Source organism: Ruditapes philippinarum, unplaced genomic scaffold (assembly GCF_026571515.1).
Source record: "Ruditapes philippinarum isolate M1 unplaced genomic scaffold, ASM2657151v2 ctg1541_1_1_1_1, whole genome shotgun sequence".
NCBI lineage: Eukaryota > Metazoa > Mollusca > Bivalvia > Venerida > Veneridae > Ruditapes > Ruditapes philippinarum.
Window position 1 is genome coordinate 55,401 of NW_026859086.1, and position 22,219 is coordinate 77,619.

General features: G+C 36.4%; 1 protein-coding gene across 1 annotated transcript in view; it reads left to right on the top strand.

Annotated features, from left to right (window-relative positions):
• The window catches only part of LOC132755153 (uncharacterized), a 69,560-nt gene extending 50,497 nt beyond the window's left edge, over positions 1–19,063 (top strand). The window contains exons 15-19 of the mRNA XM_060745961.1: positions 2,018–2,089; positions 8,831–8,902; positions 9,116–9,187; positions 16,404–16,490; positions 17,302–19,063. Coding sequence (XP_060601944.1) covers positions 2,018–2,089; positions 8,831–8,902; positions 9,116–9,187; positions 16,404–16,490; positions 17,302–17,366 — 368 coding nt within the window. The 3' untranslated portion in view covers positions 17,367–19,063. The remainder of the gene's footprint in view (positions 1–2,017; positions 2,090–8,830; positions 8,903–9,115; positions 9,188–16,403; positions 16,491–17,301) is intronic.
• The last annotated feature ends 3,156 nt before the right edge of the window (positions 19,064–22,219 follow it).

A 22,219-nucleotide genomic window follows, 5' to 3' on the forward strand; every position in this document is an offset into this window, starting at 1 on the left:
GATATTGAAAATATAATTCTGCAAACATAGGAATAAACATTGGATATAGACATAAAAATAAGTAGTCGGTAAGATTACAGAAAATCTAGGGAAACAATCCAGACAACCCAGATGGAGACTTACACCGACACACCAGCGAGCAATCCCCTCTACTGATGCCTGGTATACAGACTTTCCAACAAGTTAAATATTTCCTATGTCTAATAAACTTCCGAAATTATCGTTTCAAACAATTGCTGGGGACTTATTTCAGTGGCAGTCTTTCTGGAATTTTTATGATTCATCCGTGCATAATAACCCATCCCATAGATGTAAAGAAATTAAATATTTGAAAACTCAGATAGAGGGAACAAAAATAACATTAGGGCCACTAAAATGTCCGTCGACAATGCATTGCCAAGCGACTTACAAGTGTCAAGAAAGTTATGTACCTTATCTTTTTTTTCAAATCCTGTGGAACTGTTCTTAATTCCTGTTTCTAGAGTCCGTTCTACCACATCCAAGTTCTAGAGATATCGTGTTAAAAAGAAAATGGAAAAGTACTTCAATAAAGTTCGTCATTCGATTGGTTTGAAAGGCCTGTATTTTCTGCATGACAATGCTGCTGCACACAAAGTAGTTACTGTAATTGATTTTTTTAGGAAAACAAGGCACTGTCCTTTTACACCCATCTCATTCTTATCTTTCATTGTCTAAAACCCTTAAAGCAGTTATTGCTGCAAAGTTTGGTCGTCCTTTTTCAATTATTTAAGGGTTTATCTATGGAGGACTATGTTTAAAAATTTGTTTTGTTAACTTGGTTGCCCATACTGTATTAGATATTGACCCACACAACTCTTTTTTCTCAGCTATTATGTGCCAGCCCCTCAAAACATCGAAAACGAAAGTAAAAAGATGTAAGTAGATTTCACCCGAGGTTATGTTTCAACTTATTTCTCCATCATAACTAAATCGATTTTTCCAAACTAAACAATTTTGTAACTCAAGTTGATGGGGGAACACTCAAAAACAAATAGAGGGAAGTCTATATTTTGTATCAAAGCAGCAGTTTGATACAGAAAATGTGTTTTGGGCTTGATTTAGTGGTAAATATCAACACCGTTCGCAAATGTCAACAAATACGCTACATTCTATCACCAATTTGATAAAAAGTATTCAATTTGCAGAAAAAAGCAAATACTTCTCTAAAACCAGATGTATTCAGCTTCACAAAATTATTTAGTTTGGAAACATCGATTAAGTGATGATTGAGAAATAAGTTGAAACATTACCTCGGTTGAACTTGATGTAAACCTTATTACTTTCGAATACGTTTTATGGGCTATTTCCGGGGAATGCTGTACAACAGTGGTTATGAAGAACTTTTGTTGTGGGGGCTGCATCTCGGCCTTACGTCTCAATATTTATTTGGTAGAGTAAGACCCTGGATGTCGCCCATGACCATCATATTTCCCCTATTACAGTCTAGTCGCTATACTATAATATGAAATTATATTGATTGAGAAAGATAAGCATAAAATATGTCATTTAAGTCAAAAGCATAATAGGACGCAACATATCAATAGAAATGCTTTTATTTGGCGACCAAGCGTCATTTCATGAACGTCAGGACATTGTTATACTTAGAAGGGTTTGCTTGGGCATTAGGATACTCTGGCGATGAGGGAGGCCTAAAATAACTTTAAACTACCGTGCATAGTCTTATGCTCTTTTGCGGCATAATATGAAAAAAGATATTTGTCTTCATACGTTTATTTAAAAGAAATACATTTGGAATATATATTAAATAACTTTGAAAAAAAGGTTAATAACATATGTGATAGTTTTAAGTGTACTTCTTGTTTACTTTAAGTACATTGTTTGACTTAACGAAAGTCAAATTCATAAATATAAATTTGTAGACAGTTATCCACTCGTTTAAACATCATTAAATAAACTGCAATAACTGGGTCATTTATATCTTTTGACATATTTCAAGACTGACACATTTCGTGTACCAGTTATGTTGGTATTTCAGGGTCAAGTGCGGACTATATTCAAAATGCAGCAAGTATCGTCCAACTACGTAGTGATACAGTTTGTTCTCAAGGTGAGCCAATCTATGTACATGTGTTTTTTATTCTGCCAATGGCTACTATAGAAATGATAGTAAATAAGCATATTTAATCAAAATAAGGTTTTCGTTTATGTGGCTATTTTCTTTTGTGTGGCTAAAAAGAATAATACAGAGAGTAGCCACATAATTAATGTCCCGTTAGCACATCCGTCCGTCCGTAACACTTTCGTGTCCGCTTTATAACTTTTAAACTGCTTAAGTTTTTTAAATAACTGGGCACAAGTGATCACCATAATGAGACGATGTGCAGAGCGCAATAATTGGGTTGCTACCCCCAAGGTCAAGGTCACACTCAAAGGTCAAATGTAAAAATGTCTTTATTTCATAATAAAAAGTCTTCATTTCGTGTCCGCTTCATAACGTTTGAACTGCTACCATTTTTTTTTTAAAAAAACTTGCCACAAGTGATCACCATAATAAAATAATGTGCAGAGCGCAATAATTGGGTTGTTAACTCCAAGGTCAAGGTCAAACTTAAAGATCAAATGTTAAAAATTCTTCATTTCATAAGAAAAAGTCTCCATTATTTGTCCGCACCATAACTTTTTAACCGCTGAAGTTTTTAGAAAATAACTTGGAACAATGCATTACCATTATAAGAACATGTACAGAGCGCAATAATTAGGTTGTCACCCCCAAGGTCAAGGTCAAATTAAAGGTCAAATGTATAAAAGTCTACATTTGGTATCCTCTCCACAACTTTTAAACCTCTGGTTTTTTAAAAGCTTGGCACAAGTAATCACCATTATGAGGCAATGTGCAGAGCGCAATAATTGGGTTGCTATCCCTAAGGTCAAGGTCAGAGTTAAAGGTCAAGTGTTAAAAGGTATACATTTCGTGTCCGCTTCATAACTTAAACCACTGAAAAGTTCTTTAAATAACTTAACACAAGTGATCACCATTATGAGACGATGTACAATTGCTACACCCAAGGTCAAGGTCACACTTACAGGTCAAATGTTTGAAAGTTTACATTTCGTGTCTATCCATAACATTTAAACCGCTGCAATTTTTTTAGATAACTTGGCAGAAATGGTCAACATTATGACGCCATTAGCAGAGCACAGTAATCAAGTCACAATCCTAAAGGTCAGGGTCACACTCAAAGGTCCAATGTAAAAACATCTATTTTTCATGTCCACTCTATAACTTATTGACAATTCAAAGGTTTAAAATTACTTGGCACAAATAACCCCACCATGACACAATCTGCAGAGCTCAACATCCAGGCTTCTACCCCCAAGGTCAAGGTTATATGTTCTTCATAACTTTTTTTTACTTTATGGAAGATTTTAGATAACATGGAACAAATAATCACCATCATGTGCTTATGATATTACGGTGGCATAGAGGGGACATCAGAAATATTTTATCTATCACGTCCGCACGCGATGGGGGACATCAGAAATATTTTATCTATCATGTACGCACGCGATGGGGACATCAGAAATATTTTATCTATCACGTGCGCACGCGATTGGGACATCAGAATTATTTTATCTATCACGTGCGCACGCGATAGCTACTACGTGCGCACGCGATAGCTACTACGTGCGCATGCTACTAGCTACTACTAATACGTGTGCACGCGACAGCTACTATGTGCGCCCGCGACAGCTACTATGTGCGCACGCGTTAACTACTACGTGCGCACGCGATAACTACTACGTGCGCACGTAATACCTTCCATTTCTAAAATGGACAGGGAAGTGCTTATTCATGACTTGTTTGAAATTAAAAGCTATCGCGTGCGCACGTAATAAATTGAACGTGCGCACGTAGTAGCTATCGCGTGCCCACGTAGTAGTCATTGCGTACGCACGTGGTAGCTATCGCGTGCGCACGTGGTATTTAAATATTTTCCGATGTCCCCCATCGCGTGCGCACGTGACAGATAAAATATTTCTGATGTCTCCCATCGAGTGCGCACGTGATAGATAAAATATTTCTGACTTCCCCTCTATGCCACCGTATGATATGCATGGCATAACATCAAGGTCGTGGCTGGTAAATGGTCAAGATGTACACATTCATGCTCACTGTGGAAGGGGATTTAGCTGTCCTTCAGAATGCCTTGTTTAATTTGACTTTTGATGTCTTACATGTGATATACAGGCTTCATTACCTGTGGTCCCCTTTCAAAATCCATTTTATTTAGTTTCGTTCATCGTTTTTCTCGTTTAAAAATCCATTTACTTGAGAGACCAATCGCCGATTGTAAATGTACTGCACTTCGTGTTACATAAAACATTCCATAAAGATCGCCGTATGAACACACCATTTCTGCGAATGATCTTAATTAAGAATTTCGTTATTTCTGTTTTTAATGTTGAATTCTGATTAAGGCGATGCTAATGGGTGTGGACGGTAGCTTCCAGTTATCACTACTGCCTTTGATCAGGCTCCATCAAACCGAGCCTGCAACATTTTCAATTTTGCTGTTCCGGGCGTAATATAGGTTTCCGTTTTTGACCATTTCAGAGAAATTCAAACCACCACTGAATATGATGAGATCGTAGACAGGTACAATAAACTACCCTACTAAAAAAGACTAAACGAAATAATTGGAATAATTTGATTATCTATTGATTTTGACATTTTTCAATTTGACAAATTTATGTACCACTTATTTAAATGTTTCAAAGTCGAGTTCGACAAATAATCAAATAGTACATGGTTCCGCGCAACTAAAAACAACAACGGCCGCTCTTAACACTGAAAGTGAAGGTGAGTCAACAGATCTACATGTAACTTTTTCTTTGACTCTGAAATTGGCTACAATTTTCAGGACATGACGTTTTTTTTCACCAAAAAGGAGTTTTGAAGTAAATAAATATCCCTAAAGAAATAAATTGTATAGTAAACGATATGTACATATTTAAGAATTTCAAATATCTGACGCAAATTTGATACATTTTATGTACTACTTATAGATAGTCCTAGAGAAATCAATGGTGTATGAAAAGATATGTACACATATAAAAATTTCAAATATCTGATGCATGTGTGCACGGTCATGAATCGGCTCGGGCTCGTTTTTTTATGAAACAATCGTTTTTACTATTTTTGATTCAGCAAATAATTTTTTTATTAACTTCACCTCAACACGGGACAGTAAGCTAAATTCAAATTGATTATGGCATAGCTATTCACCAAACCGCCCGCGGAATAGTTTCATTTATATCCTATACATACAAGATGAAATTTTCGTGTACATTCAATTTTCACATGATCAAAATAACGCATTGAAATAAAAAAAAAAATTAACAATATATGTACGTTAGCGCTCTTATGCACGTTACGCCTACCGTTATTTATACGTTACGTTGTAGACGTCACATCCTGTTTACGTTATGTTTTAATATAACAAATAAGATACGAACCTGGAAAGACGTATTCCTATACTACACTATAACGGATCTCGTTACTGGTTCCGTGAACAGAAATCAACAAAATGGAAAGACATATTCTTGTTATACCTCAAAACGAAGTTTGGAGAGGGGGGTATATAGGAGTCACCCGGTGGTTGGTCGGTCGGTCGGTCCAGCTGTCCGTTGCATTTTCCTTGTCCGGAGCATAACTTGAAGACTAATGGTTGGAATTCAGTGCAACTACATACAATTGTCAAGCACATTGAGAGAAAGTGCAGTGCACAAGTACCATAACTTCGTCTTCACTAATCATAGAGTTATTGCCCTTTGTTACTTTTCCTTGTCCGGAACATAACTTGAAAACTACTGGTTGGTATTCAAAACAACTTCATACCATGGCCAAGCACAATAAGGGGAAGTGCAGTGCACAAGAACCATAACTCTATCTAAAGTTATTACAGAGTTATTGCTTTTTTGTTAATATTCCATTGCTTTCTTTTGTCCGGACCATTACTTGAAGACTAATGGTTGGAATTCAATATAACTTCATACAACGGTCAAACACATTGAGAGAAAGTGCTGTGCACAGGAACCATAACTCCATCTTCACTAATTACAGAATTGTCGCCCTTTGTTACTTTTCCTTGTCCGGAGAATAACTTGAAAACTACTTGTTGGAATTCAAAATAACTTCATACAATGGTCAAGCACAATAAGGGAAAGTGCAGTGCACAAGAACCATAACTCTATCTTAATTAATTACAGAGTTATTGCCCTTTGTTACTTTTCTTTTGCTTTATTTTGTCTGGACCATAACTTGAAGACTTATGGTTGGAATTCAATATTACTTCATACAATGGTCAAGCACTGTTCCTACATTACTATTTTAATATGGTTTTATATCATAGATCTGATGCTCTTGGACCTCTACATTTTTTTTCAAATTAAGCCCTCATGTCAAAATTGGCCCTGTCCAGGGGAACATTGATTTTCACTTTAAAGTAGCCATTTTCTTAAATATCCTGCAACTGAATATTTTATGGTTTTATATCCAAGGTCATTCAACACAACATCATTGTTGTTCTAATGGTATTTTTGGTTTCTTCTAATTGATTAATATCTTTTTTATTTACTTGAATATTGTTTATAATATGAAAAAGGCAAAGCCTCAAAGCGAGCTCGATGTACTTTTAACTTGAAATACTTCAAATGGTATGAAATAATCGCTCATTTTTTTAAATTTTCCGTTTTAAAATTGTCATTCGGTATTTTATACACTGCTTCCGTTTATTCTGGTTCCCTCCTATTAAATAAATATAATTAATGTATTTTATCATTTGCGCTACGTGAATTACCTTAATTTACAGGAAGAAAGAAGGAATCGGCTCGACTGTTGTTTCAATGTTTGTAAACAAATGCAGTGACGAGTGCGTGTGACGTAACACGTACTGTGATGGCTTTTCTGTGTTTTTTCTAACACGACAAGAAAAAATATAATTATTATTATAATGTTGGACTTTATGTTTGGGTGGTTAAATTTGTTTTCGCCTCAGAGTTTCCAATAGAAACGTTCTTTAGAGTCTCTGTTCCAGTGGTATAAAAAAGGCTGTTTCAGTGGTATGAAAAAAAACTGTCGTTAAATCTTACGTGTGTAGAATAACGAATTTTGAAAACGTTGATAAAACTTTGTTTGTTTATTTTATTTCACTCTATAATTTTTCAAGCGAAATAAAGATTATTAAAAGTGAAATAAATGTAAAACTAAACACGTTTGCGACATTAAAATAGCGTACCCGATTTGATTGTTTTGCACGTGCTGTTAGGCGCTACATTGTGACGTCACGTTAACAATACTTTAAACGTCTGTACAGCGTTAACGACTGAATAAAAGATATGAGTGTTCGGATTCATTTTCTTAATTAGTCTATTTTCTTTCATTCTAGATAGTTTTCACATCAAAATTCGACAAAAAATTGTTTGGATTTATCAGATTTTTCAAACAAAATGGCGCCCTCAATGTAGGGAGATAATAAGAACGGCGAGTGCATTGTTGTCGGGCCTTCTTTGTTTATACGATAGTGTTAGACTGTTTTGTTTGTTGAAAAAAGAGGAGGTAAATGTACATTTAATGAAATCCGGCAAAACCTATGTACGGGAAAAGTCGGTTAAAGTAATCGTTTTATTTTCATTTTACATTTTCCGTTTTAAAACTGGCATTCGATATTTTATACACAGCTTCCGTTATTCTGGTTCCCTGTCCAATTATGGTTCCCATAGAAGTGCGCGGGTGACCAGTCTACACATCCGTTTTCAGTCAGAATTCCTCAGTTTTTATCGTTATCTTTAAATTCGAAAAGTTGCGATGTGTCATATCAGTACTTCGGACGAAAGTTTTCAAAACCATCACTTAGCAGGTACTCGCGTTACCGTAAAGCTCGCTTTGCGAGCAGGCCCTTCGGGCCTGCTCTTCGAGGTCGCTATCAACCTAAGCATATGTTGCCTGCTTTTTAAACTTAATTTTCGATGTCTTATCCATGATATGCGGCGCGTCCGTGGCAGAGTGGTTAAGGTCGTTGATTTCTAACCACTTGCCACTCGCCGCTGTGGGTTCGAATTTTGACAGGGACTCTTGGATTCTTGTGAAGAAGCTATCGAGCTAGCTTACGGAACATCGGTGGTTCTACTCAGGTGCCTGCGAGAAATAATGCACAGAAGGGCACCTGAGGTCTTCCTGCACCAGTAAAGTTGGAATGTGGCCATGTGATCTGTACTGTGTCGGTGTGACGTAAAACCCAATCAAACAAAAAAATCTATGATATTGACATGCAGACTTCATAGCACCTGGTCTCCTTTCAAAATTCCATTTTATTTAGTTTCGTACATTGTTTTTCTCGTAAAGGGCAAACGTATTTATTTACTTGGAGACCAATCGCGACTTGTAAATGAATTGCACTGCATTTCACGTTAAACTTTCCATAAAAAGGCTTTATGAACATATTTGCGAGTGTTCTAAATTCAAAATTTTTCTATTTGTATTTTTATACATTGAATTCTGCTTAAGCGATGCTAGATGGTGTTGACTTCCAGTGCTTTCAGACTGAATCAAACCAAATCTGCAACATTTTCAATTTTGCCGTGTCTAGAAATTATATAGGTTTCCATGTGGGACCATTTTAAAGAAAGTCAAACCACTGAATATGAGATTGCAGACAGGTTCAATGAACTACCCGTCTAAACGAGACTAAACACAGTATCTGCAATAATTAATAATTCGATCGTTTATATATTTTGACATATTTCAAGTTTGAGAAATTGTGTGTACCAACTATTTTAATGTTTTTAGCCAATAATCAGAATGAAGCTGGTTCTGCTCAACTACCAAGTTCAACGCAACCTTTCATCGATCAAAATGAAGGTGAGCCAATAGATATAAATGTTATTTTTCTTTGACTCTGCAATTGGCTACAATTATCAAGATATTAAGCATTTTAACACAAAAGAATGTTAATGTTAACGAATATCTTTAGGGAAATTAATAGTATAGGAAACGATATGTACATATTTTAGAGTTTCAAATATCTGAAGCTAGTTTGTCAAATTTTGTGTAAAATTTACATTATTGTTTCAGACTCAAGTTTTCCAAATACTCAGAATGAAGCTGTTTCCGCTCCACTACCTCCACCTATAACTGAAAATGGCGGTGAGCCAATAGATCTACATTTTACTTTTTCGTCGCTATAACTTGCCGGATATTAAGCATTTTTCAACAGAAAAGAATGTTGAAGTAAAAAATAGCCATAAGAAAATTAATGGTATAGGAAACGATGTGTGCATATATATTATATAAGAATTTCAAATGTCTGATGCAAGGTTGACACATTTTGTGTAAAACTTATTTAATGGTTCAGACTCAAAATAGGCCAATTATCAGAATGAAGCTGCTTCCGTTCAACTGCCAAGAACACCTGATCCATTTATATCTCAGAGTGAAGGTGAGCCAATGTACATGTCCATGTACATTCAATCTTCACATGATCAAAATAACGCATTTAAATAAGGAAACTGCGTTACCATTTTTCTGATTTTGATCAGATTTAAAAATTTAAAAGAAATAATAATGTTTAGTTCATATGGCGACGCTCCAGCTTTACTAGTGCAGGTGCCCTACCATGTATTATATCAAGCACGAACTCGTATGAGTCCATCGGAGTATGTTTCTCATTCAAAGGTTTATAACATTGGTCTTACTTTTACAAAGTGTATTCATGTGCAAAACCTGTGAAATCTATGCATAACTCCCTGTTCTTAGTTTATGAATTGGTCCCTGAGACTAACAGGCGAAAATTAATTATTAAAAAAAAATAAACCAATCTGATGTTGAGATATTCAGTTCAAAGAAATGTTATTAGACAGATATAATCTTAGATAACTTAAAGAAGTTGAAGAGTTTAAGGAAAATGCAGCCCGAAAAGCAAACCTGTCACACAAGTAGGGAGGGTATTTAGAAAGTACATCAAAAGCGAGAAGGGCACAAGGGTGGAGACATGTCAATAACTATTACTAAAAACTATTTAGAAATTAGATATTAATAAGTGAAATGATAAGAACTAAAACGGCTAATACGGAAATTATAGGGACAATGCTTGAGTGTATTGAAAGGGGTGGGGCACAAAATAGAATATAAGTGAAAATGGAAAGAAAGTATTTAACGACAATGTAACAGGATAGGACACCATAGACCGTGTCAACGTACAAAACATGTAAACAAAAATACACAATTATACATAAATGTGAAGGAACAATAGAGATTTTCATTTCCGTAACAATTAAATGTCTAAACTGGGATCTTTAGAAATAATTCTGTTTTTAAGGCCAAACAGAAAAGGGGTGCGTAAATTTTAATCCATTTTAATTCAGCTATGCGTCTATGTTTTTACTTTAAAACTAGACAATTTATCAGAATCGTAAATAATTTCTTTTACTGACTTAGTTGTTACATGTTAGAAAGAATGACCAAAGTTTCTTAAGTTTTGATACAAAAGAGTAGAAAATTGGCTTAAACTATTTTTGTACGATTCTGTACGTGTTGTATTATGCCCCCGAAAGGAGGCATATTTAAATCGCACCGTCCGTCTGTCCACTCTCAATAATGAGGCTAGAGGGACTATAGGTAACTGTTCTTTCTCTTTGATGTCATTCATTCCGTAATGATTTTATGTGGCTTTTTATACCCCCGCACAACGAAGTTGTAAGGGGGGTATACTGGAATCAGCTTGTCCGTCCGGACGTCACCAGTCCGTCCGTCGGTTTTTCCTTGTCCGCCTAATAACTTGAGATTTCTTTGGCATACATTCTTCATATTTGGCAAGGAGGTTAGTCATGATTAGTAGATGACCCCTATTGATTTTGGGGTCTCTGGGTCAAAGGTCAAGGTCACAGGGGCCTTGACTTTAAAAAGCTTGTCCACCCAATAACTTTTGATTCCTTTAGCCCACATTCTTCATATTTAGCATGGAGATTAGTCATGATAAGTAGATGACCCCTATTGATTTTGAGGTCACTGGGTCAAAGGTCAAGGTCACATGGGCCTTGACTAAAACAACATTGCCCGCCAAATAACTGGAGATTCCTTTGACCCACAGTCTTCATATTTGGCATGGAGGTTAGTCATGATTAGTAGATGACTCCTATCGATTTTGGGGTCGCTGGGTGAAAGGTCAAGATCAGGGGCCTTGACTCCAAAAAGCTTGTCCGCCCAAAAACTTGAGATTCCTTTGGTCCACAGTCTTCATATTTGGCATGGAGGTTAGTCATGATTAGAAGATGACCCCTATTGATTTTGAGGTCACTGGGTCAAAGGTCAAGGTCTCAGGGACTATGACTTGAAAAACTTTGTCCGCCCTATAACTTGGGATTCCTTTGACCCACAGTCTTCATATTTAGCATAGAGGTTAGTCATGATTAGTAGATGACCCCTATTGATTTTGAGGTCACTGGGTCAAAGGTCAAGGTCACAGGGGCCTTGACTAAAAAAGAAGTTTTCCGCCCAATAACATGAGATTCCTTTGACCAACATTCTTCATATTTGTCATGGAGGTTAGTCATGATTAGTAGATGACCCCTATTGATTTTGGGGTCTCTGGGTCAAAGGTCAAGGTCACGGGGGCCTTGACTTTAAAAAGCTTGTCCGCCCAATATCTTGACATTCCTTTGACCCACAGTCTTCATATTTGGCATGGAGGTTAGTCATGTTTTAATAAATGGCCCCTATTGATTTTGAGGTCACTTGGTCAAAGGTCAAGGTCACAGGGGCCTTGACTAAAAAAACTTGATTTTAGAACTTTCACATTTGAAGCATGGAGAATACATATCTTAGCAATGCACTGGCTTAGTAACCTCAGATTTTGCAGGGTGGTTGTCCTTGAATTCTAAATGGCAACTGTTGATTATGACAAAGTGGTATGCGGGGGTATTCACGCCATGACAGTGGCAGTTCTAGTTTCTTTTGGGTGGCTAAAAAGAACAATAGAGAGAGAGAGCAATAGAGTAGCCACATTATTACTGTCCCGTTAGAACGTCAGTATGTCTGTCTGTCCGCACTACCGAATAGGGAAAGGGGGCAATCCAAGTGTAAACAGAACAAAAGAGAACAATAGAATTCATTCCGTAACAATAGAAAAAAGGGCTGTGGCCCTCTATTTAACAAAAGAAAATAACAATAGAAATGTCCCTTTATACCATTTTGGTCGGTCGGGCGTCCGTCTGTCTGTCTGTCCGTCCGTCTGTGCGTCCCCCACTTCATTCGTGTCCGGACTTTAACTTTGTCATACATTGAGGGATTTTTAAATAACTTGTTACAAATGTCTACCACATCAAGACGATGTGTCGCATCCGAGAACCACGTCCCTAGCTCAAAAGTCAAGGTCACACTATCATTTTGAAGTTTCACATGATCACAATTAGAGTAAATATGTTCACTTATTCGTGTCCGGACTGTAACTTTGGTCATGTATCGAATGATTCTAAACTTACTAGGCATAAATGTCTACCACATCAAGACGATGTGTCGCGTTCAGGAATAACATCGCTTCCTCAAAGGTCAAGGTCACACTAACATTTTGTAGTTTCACATTATAACAATTAGAATTAATAGGAACACACAACCGTGTCCTGGGTGTAATTTTGTCATGCATCGAAGGATTTTAGAATAACTTAGCATTAATGTCTACCACATAGAGACAATGTGTCGCGTCCAAAAATTATGTTCCTACCCTAAAGTCAAGGTCAATCTTACATTTTGAAGTTTCTCTTTATAACACTAATATTTTATAGGTACACACATTTGTGTCCGGACTGTAACTTTGTCATGCACGGAAGGATTTTAAAATATCTTGGCATAAATGTCTACCTCAACAAGACCAATAATCATCTCCCTACCTCAAAGTTCAGGATCACACTACCATTTTGAAGTTCACTCTATCACAATTAGAGTTTATAACAAACATTTGTGTCCGGACTGTAACTTTGTCATGCATCGAAGAATTCTAAAATAACTAGGCATAAATGTCAACCACTTCAAGACGACATGTCGGGACTAAGACCCATGTTCCTATCTTCAAGGTCAATGTCACACTAGGAGTTTGAAAGTACTCATTCTCTAGAGAAGAGTTTGATACATTCATGTCCGGACTGTAAATTTGTCTTGCATGGAAGGATTCTTTTAGTTACTTGGCACAAATGTCTACAAGACGATGTATAGCGGCTAGGGCTCATGTCGGTCTGTCCGTGCGTGTGTCCCCACTTACACAGCAATCTTGTCCATACTGTCACTTTGTCATGCATTGTGGGATTTTGAAATAACTTGTCACAAATGTCTATCTCATGACAATATTCTGTCGCGTCCAAGAACCACGTCCCTTCTTCAAAGGTCAAGGTCACTTATATTTCGAAGGTTTACGCTATCACAATTAGAGATTATAGGGACAATAATACAAAGAACAATATTAAGGAATCAGTTACTTTCATTCTCTTTTCTTTTCATAATACCTGCATGCTTGAGAAATCTGTTCACATGTGTGACAGCTCTTGTTTTCTATCTGCAAATGATCACAATAAAGGGGTACCACATTGACACGAGAAAAGCACACCATTATTTGTCTGTAATAACAAATACAGTAAGTCTATTTTAAAGTTTCAAACTGGTCCGATATCAATGTATAATACATTAGCAACTTTCTATAATAAAAAGAAACCTGTCTCAAAACACGAATTTATCGATATTTCAAAATATTTGAAGAAATGAACTATGCAAGTATGATTTTGATGAATATTTGGCATCGGAAACTTATTTTGACAAAAAGGTATTTGACCTTGAGGTTTTCGTTGGTAAGAATATGAAAGTCTCTAGTAGGAGATTGATCAAAAAGTTCTTGACCCGATGTACTTCCGGTGGTCAGAGAACCCAACTAATGGTCTAACTTTTCAATATAATCTCCCTTTTCATCAATGCACTTTGCCACCTGTTCTCCAACTTTTTTAACCCTTCAAAACATAGAACTCTCTATTTTGGTCCTCAAAGAACTAATTGACCCCCTCCATGACACCTTCATCGCTTCCAAAACGTCTTCCACGATGCTTCGTTTTCAGTTTTGGAAACAGGTAGAAGTCAGAGGGGACCAAGTCCAGAGAATATGGGGAATGCGAAAGCATTTCAAAGTCGCAGTCAGTTGCAGCAGCCATCGCAAATTGTGATGTGTGAGATGGTGCGTTGTCGTGCAGGAGCAAAACGCCTTGAGTCAGTTTGCCCATCCTTTTACGCGCGATTTCTTGATGCAGACGTCTCAATTCGTCTGCAAAGTATGTACCCTATATGGTACGACCTTGCTCAAGATGTCAATCATAATTATCCCCTGACTATCCCAAAAATTGAAGCCATCATCTTACCTACTGATGGCACCCTCTTGAATTTCTTCGGAGGGGGTGAACCAGGGTGCTTCCACTGCATGTTTTTTTTTATTCTGGATCGAAGTGATCGACCCATGTTTCATCCTGAGTTATGATTCCGTAGATAAAGTCAGATTCATTCATCCTCTGGCGAGACAAAAGCCTGGTCCGTTTCTGGTCGTCAGTCAACTGTCTTGCGACTAATCTTATGGAAACCTTTGACATGCCATAGACATCAGTTAGAATTGCCTGTCCTGAACCAAAGCTTATAACCACTTCCCTTAAAATGTTTGGTAGGTCTCTCCTTCTGACGTACATGACCAGATCGTGCACAGCTTCGGCAGTTTCATCGTTGGTGACCTCTATTGGCCGCCCATGCCGCTCATAATCTACAATGCTCTCCCTGTCCCTCTTACATTCAGCTACCCATGTTGTCACAGCGCTATAGTGAAGAGACTTCTTCCAAAGTGTATCATTGAAGTCTTCATTGATTTCCTTGGGGGCATCCCTTTCTTACAGATGTACTTAATGACGGCTCTGATTTCAACTTTCTCAATTTGGTCTAAATGACACACCCCGCTACTGATCAATGTGTGATTTGTGTTACTTAATCTGTGTAAACCCAAACAGGATCTTTAAATAAGCTTCCTTTCTACCAAGTTTGATAACATTAAATCATTTTTAAGTCTTGTTATTGTCCAGAAACCATTTTTATATTTTAGTAACAGTGACCAAATGCGATAGTGGCAAAATCAGAGGGTCCAAATGCAATACCAACCCAAGTTTTCATATAAGCTTACTTAAGAGCAAGATTGATCACAATATCTCATTCCTAACTACTCTAGTTATTGTTCAAAAACATTTTTAGTAACGGTGACCGTAACCTTTATCCGTGAAAGTACAAACACAATTTCAACCAAGGTCTTCATGTAAGCTTGCAAAATACCAAGTTTCATTACAATATCTCATTTTTGTCCCTTGGGGTCCAAATACAATACAAACCTTGGTCTTTATAAAGCTTACTATATTGCAAGTTTGATCACAATATCTCATTCCTAACTATTTTTCTACTTTCAGAAACGGTGACCTTTACCCTGACCCTAGGGGATCCGAATGCAATTACAAGTCTTCATATAAGCTTTCTAAATACCAACTTTGATTACAATATATATTCCTACGTCTATTTATTGTCCGGAAACCATTTTTCTCTTTTAGTCACCTTTACCCCAGGGGACCCAAAAGCAATACCAACCGGGGTTCCACATAAGGTTGTTATAAACAATATCTCATTCCAATCTCTAGTTGTGCATTTTAATTACATAACAATAAGTGCCCCCCCCCACACACACACACACCAGAACCCCAGACCCTGGGGCCTTGAAATTCACAATTTTGGAAAATACATCCTCTGTTACATAACTATGCATTTATTTCGTTTCCTAAATACCCAGGAGCAGAGGAAAAGATGTTTTAAGATATATTGTACTTTCACTATATATTGAATAGTTATAAAGCACCCTGCCCTAGCACCAGAATCCCTGACTCTGGGATAATGAATTTCACAATTTGGTTGAGGGCTTTATGCTAATTACGAGCATGTAAACAGTTAGACTGCTTTGTGCCCAAATTGCATTAACTTTTATGGTTTAGCCCCCCCCCCCCCCGTATGCCCCAGGGAGGCAGGGGACATTAATTTCACAATTTTTGTTTCTTTTTACCCATAAATGCTTTATGCCAAAATTGGTTGAAATTGGTTAAGTGATTAAGTGGTTCCAGAGAAGAATCTTAAAATGCTAAAATGACAACAGGCACGACTTACAACGCATGACGACAGAAAAAAAGGATAGCAATAGGTCACCTAAGTTTACTCAGGTGATCTAAAAAATGCGTGTCCCTAAACGAGAAAACAATTGGCAGAACTAAATAAAATTCAAGGTTACAAATTCTGTGTACCATCTATGTATATGTTTCAGAGTCAAGTTTGGCCGCCAATAATCATAATGAAGATTGTTCCGCTCAACCACCAAGACCAAGAATTTCAGGTGTAACTGAAAGTGAAGGTGAGTCAACAGATCTACCTGTAGCTTTTTACTTTGACTCAGCTATTGGGCACAATATTCCGGATATTAACAGTTTTTGTAGAACAAAAGAGAATTGAAAAAAATATATATTTAAGGAAATTAATGGTATAGGGAACGATATGTACATATATAAGAATTTCAATTATCTTTTGCAAGTTTGACACATTTTGTCATAACTATTACCAAGCCGCGGAATAGTGGCATTTCTATCCTATAAATGCAAGCTCAAAATTCAACATTCAATTTTCACATTATCATAATAGCGCATTGGAATAAGGAAACTGCATCACCATTTTTCTGAATATTTTGATCCAATATAAATGTTTAAGTATGAGCCCATCGGAGTATGTTTCTCATTCAACATTTTTTGACCTTTTCATGTATAGTTATTAAATTCTAGCCAATCTTGTGCTATGTGCTCGCGGTGCTGTGTGTGCATGGTCGTTGAATGCATCTTGCATTTACCATTGTCGACACCACGAGTTTTCTCAATCAAACCTAGCTTGCAAAGTTTTAATTTTGCCTGTTTTGTAAGGTTTTGTTTTCATAATTCTGCAAGTTTTTAATTACTAATTTAATTAATTTATTAATTTCAATCGAGGCTGAGATTTTCACCAATTGCAATAAGTCTTCCCATTCATTGATCCATGATAAATTGTCCGAATGGTTTAATCACTTTTCGTATTTTTTACTGAAATGCTGGATTCTAACTTTTGAAATTCAAAATATGTGAAATTTAATGTATATCAATATTTTACAAATATTGCAGTTTCATTACAATATATTTCAGGAAGTGAGACCGAACATGCAATACCACCAACAGTATCAGTTTCGAAGCGTAACAACATAAGATGAAAGAGATACTTTTTTAAATACGCATGTAACCTGTTTAAAGGCTGATGATCAATTGAAAAGCTTGTTACATTCAATCATATAGACTAGTGCAATATTTGAAAAAAAAATTTAGATTTTTTTCGTAAATACAATTTTTTTACATGTTAAGTACTTTTTTAACTTGTTCTAGTATTACTACTCAAATACTGTATAATCATTTGTAGGGTATGTTGCATGTTTTTTAAATTTGTCTTTTGAGATTTTTTTGTGATATGTAGGCGCCTGATAACCTCTGATCCTCTTTCAAAATTCCATTTTATTTTAGTTCCGCCCACCATTGATTATACGCCATTTTTTGTGCAGGGGGGGGGGGGGATGCCGCTTTTCATGAAATGGCGCCAAGGTGTCACATTTAAAGTTTCATGATGACCGCCGTGAACATCTACGAATGTTTCTAAATTCACAACTTTAACCATATCATGTTAACAGTTGAATTCTGCTTAAGCCAGTGCCAGACGGCGTGTAGATCAACATGCACTTTCCAGTCCAGTCCTTTAACAAAACAGGCTAAATCAAACCAAGTCTGGGTCATTATTAGTTTCGTCGTGTTTTTTTTTTCGTTTCTTACAGAGTCAATTTTTCTCTATTTGTACTGGATCTGAATTTTGAAGTTACATTGAAATTACATAATAGGAAATAATAGAATATGGTAAACAAGATCAACATGGAAAGGCGGCGTTCAATGAACGCATCCCCAACATAACCAAGCAACAAGAACCAGTGGCATAGCCCAGGAGGACCTCAAACAAAAACAGGACAGGGCGAAAGGCAGAGTACGGACAGGCTAATCATTTAAATGCTACTTAAAAAGAATAATAGTAACCGACAAGGAATTATAAGAAAACAATAATAAAATGATACTTCAAAAGAGATAAAAGTACTATTGGGTAGTTTAAACCGGTTAATGGTGCACCGAACCTCACTCTTAGCCCCACCATGCTGCTATAAACGAGACATTGTAAATAACACGAAAACTCGTCAAGCGAAATTCTAACAGTTGTTATGATTACAAAAGGTGAAAATAAGTAAAACACAGAAATGATCATGTAAATACATACATAGGTACATTACCATAACAAAATTACCCGATGTCTTAACGGAAGACAGAGCAACAAGAAAATCACCTACAAGGGTCCGACGAAGCAAGACAGACAACGAACATTAAGACATATCAGTCCAAAAGGGCTTGAAGTACTGTCCATCATAGTCTCCTACTTGGTCTGTCAGATGTTATCAAAAATGGAAAGCGTAGTGTCCAACTGTAAAAAGGTTGAACACTAAGTGTTACAGGTGCTTCAATTACTATAGATAATATAAATAAAATCCTGAAACAGTATTTTGTCTTGTATTTGATTTTTCCCTCAAATATATCATCCAGTCATTAAAACATCTTTGTAGCTTAACTAGACTATGTAGCTGTAGGCCGAAGCATAGTGTGTAGGATGCCGTTTCAGGTAACATTCTATTTATCTATCTCTCTAACTGTGCACTTTACACCTTATTCTATTGTTATGCTAAATATTTGACTGTATTGACCAATCGCAATGTACAATATCGATGAGACTACCATGTTATCATTGAATTGTATATCCGATTGAGAAATACATTTGAATAATTGCAAAATATATATTGTTTTATATATATTTTCCAGGTAATTTTTATAGCATTGTGTTTGAAATACATGTTTCTACAATATTGTATGTTAATATGTAAATCTGTTTCGTAAATAATGCTTTTGAAGATGTTTTTCTATGCGTCTTTGTGTAAACTATATACGTCGCCATATTTGTTCATTGTTTACATTGACAACATCGATGAGACTACCATGTTATCATTGAATTGTATATTCGGTTGAGAAATACATTTGAATAATTGCAAAATATATATTGTTTTATATATATTTTCCAGTAAATGTCCGCCGTCAGTCCAGTTTACAACCCTCACTCCTCAGTCGACGCACTTATAAACCTTATCTACAGAATCATATGACATATATATGAGACCCATACTGTAACAATTGCAGTTTGTCTTAAAATAAAAGGCTCATAACCTATTTAATAAAACGTTTAATGATTTTAGTAGAAACAGCAGGAAAATCACAATCAACCAAACTCCTACGAAATCACATCGTCATAATAATCAGGCTGGCTAGTCCCTTGTCGCAGAAGTGTTTTTAAATCACTACTGACTTTTGAAATAAAATCAAAATTACGATTGTAAAATTTTTGTATTGATGGCGGTAGTCCTGCTTTAGAAGCTTGCTTATAATGAATCGTTGAAATCCTTTACGTTTCTACAAGCTCTAGCTGAGAAACATATACCCCGTATGAAGTTGAATGGGGTACGTTTCTTAATGTGCATATTTAACTATACAAAAATCAAAGTCATCTTTTTTATCATATATTTTCGTGTGAATAGAATTGTTGTTGACGATTTGTTGATGAAGATCCAAAAATGATGTTCTAAAATTCTAAGAGTTTGTTTTATAAAGTTATAGCTCATGAGGATAAATATATGACACCATTTGATAAAAATATGAATTATCTAATTAAAAATACCATCAAGGTATCTGGAAGCATTTTTAAATGCTACTATAACATCTTGTTGTGTATCTTCAGAGGGACTCGACATAATGTCTCTTTCATAGCAGTACAAAACCAAATCGGAGACCAAAGGTGCACAATTCCTACCCATAGGAATTCCTATGATCTGTTTAAATAGGGTATTACCAAACTTGACATAAATGTTGTCTAAAAGAGAGTGCTCTACAAATTTCGTCACGAACCGACAAGAAAATTAAAGAAGGCGATTAATAAATCGGCCCTCAAAAGTAAAGGGGTGAAGGGGGGGTGGGGGTAATTGAGAGTCGGAAAGTGGGGGAGCAAATTTGAAACATTAAACAAAACTAGGGACAAAGGAAAAAGGGAATATACATACCGTAGACGAGAAAAAAACAAGGAGGGACACAAAAGTGTCACCATCATGGTTTGAAACAACAAACAAGTCATACATCTGAGAACACAGAGGGTCAGCAGCCTACGCACTGCTGGGGAGTTTAAACCTGTTACTGGTGCACCAAACCTCACTCAATATGTACTTTTTAAACAAGACAGTGGAAATAAAATGAATCCCAGCGGAGCGAAATTCTAACAGTTGTTATGGTATGGTGTATTAAGGAAAACACAGAACTGTTCGTGTACATTACCAAATAAAGTATTAGTACTCAATGTCTTAAAGGAAGACATATCAGCAAGAATATCACATACAAGAGCGCGACGAAGCAAGACAGAGGGGAATAATAAGACTATTCAGTCCACAAGGGTTTTAAGAACTGTCCATCGTTGAGTCTCCCACTTGGTCCGTCAGATGTAATCAAAAGAGGAAATCGTAGTGTCCAACTGTAAAAGGGTTGAACACTAAGAATGCGGTATGTCTTCACCTCTTTTAATAAAAACGTTCCATGAAAAGCGGAGTATGGTCCCCAAGTAATAGTAATAGATTCATGATTTGTCAGACAGGTGTAAAATTGAATATCTTAATAGAGGCAAAACCAATGTCGTTCATTTAACACTTTCCTTTTTTCGGTATTGATATTTTTTTTTTAACTTATTGCAATGATGTTTGAGTATAGATATACAAATGTAGATATTCTACTCAAAATTTGCTAAGGCTAATTATTTGTTTGTTTCGTCTTTAGATTTTTTTATTAAAAAATCCGATTGTAACCAAAGATAAAACCATAAACGGGCCTCATAAAATTGAAAGAGCAGATGGCGATTTGACATGAACACTATGCCCGGGAAGCCCGAGGAAAATCATACACATAGAAACTGACTACATGTGGCCTGATAGGCTGATACCGTCATGTACATTTTCACATTTACCATTGTTTCACTAACTCTATTGTTAAAGATCCTGTACGTTTTGGTAAACCTTTTTTTTTTTTTTTAATGCGTTTATTTAAGGTCGCCGCCGGAAAGCCCATATGGGCGACCGTACACTCAAGTCGGGTCATCCTAGAGCGTCCCGCCGAGATTTTTCGTCGATTTTTTTCCAGCTTTATTGGTGGAGGAAGACCCCAGGTGCCCCTTCGGGCATTATTTCAGGCACGAGCGGGCACCTGGGTAGAACCACCGACCTTCCGTAAGCCAGCTGGATGGCTTCCTCACATGAAAGATTTCGACCCGAGTGAGGATCGAACCTACAGCGGTGAGGGACCTGTGATCTCAAGTCAGCGACCTTAACCACTCGGCCACGGAGGCCCCCTATTGGTAAACCACACTAAGTGAAATTATATATATGTACATAATTATGCAAAATAAAACAATTTTCAAACATCGAAGAATATGTAAAACATGTACTGCAAATATTTGTGCATATTATATGTAATCATTAAAATATGTGCGTTCATTTCTTATTGTAAAATTTGACTTAAACTTTATAGAAAATAATTTTTTATAACCTCCCTTTATTTACATGAAATGTTAAATTCGATAATATCTTTATAAATAATGCTTTTTGGAACCTTCAATATTGATAAATCTTAATTTGAGCATCATAATAAAACCATACACAAATTGTGTTACAGGATCTTTAATCTTTGATGTACGTATGGCAGATTGACGGATACGAAGTTTTTAAGCGGAGCTACGATGAAGAGGGCCATTGGAATGTTTCTGGCTTGGACATCATAGCGACAAATTGCAAATATCTTTGTGTATCTCAAGAATGTTGAATCTAAATCTTACAACTGTCAATGTATTGCTTTTGCATCCCAAAGATCGAGAACGCTTAACCACTAAAGTTCAAGTCCT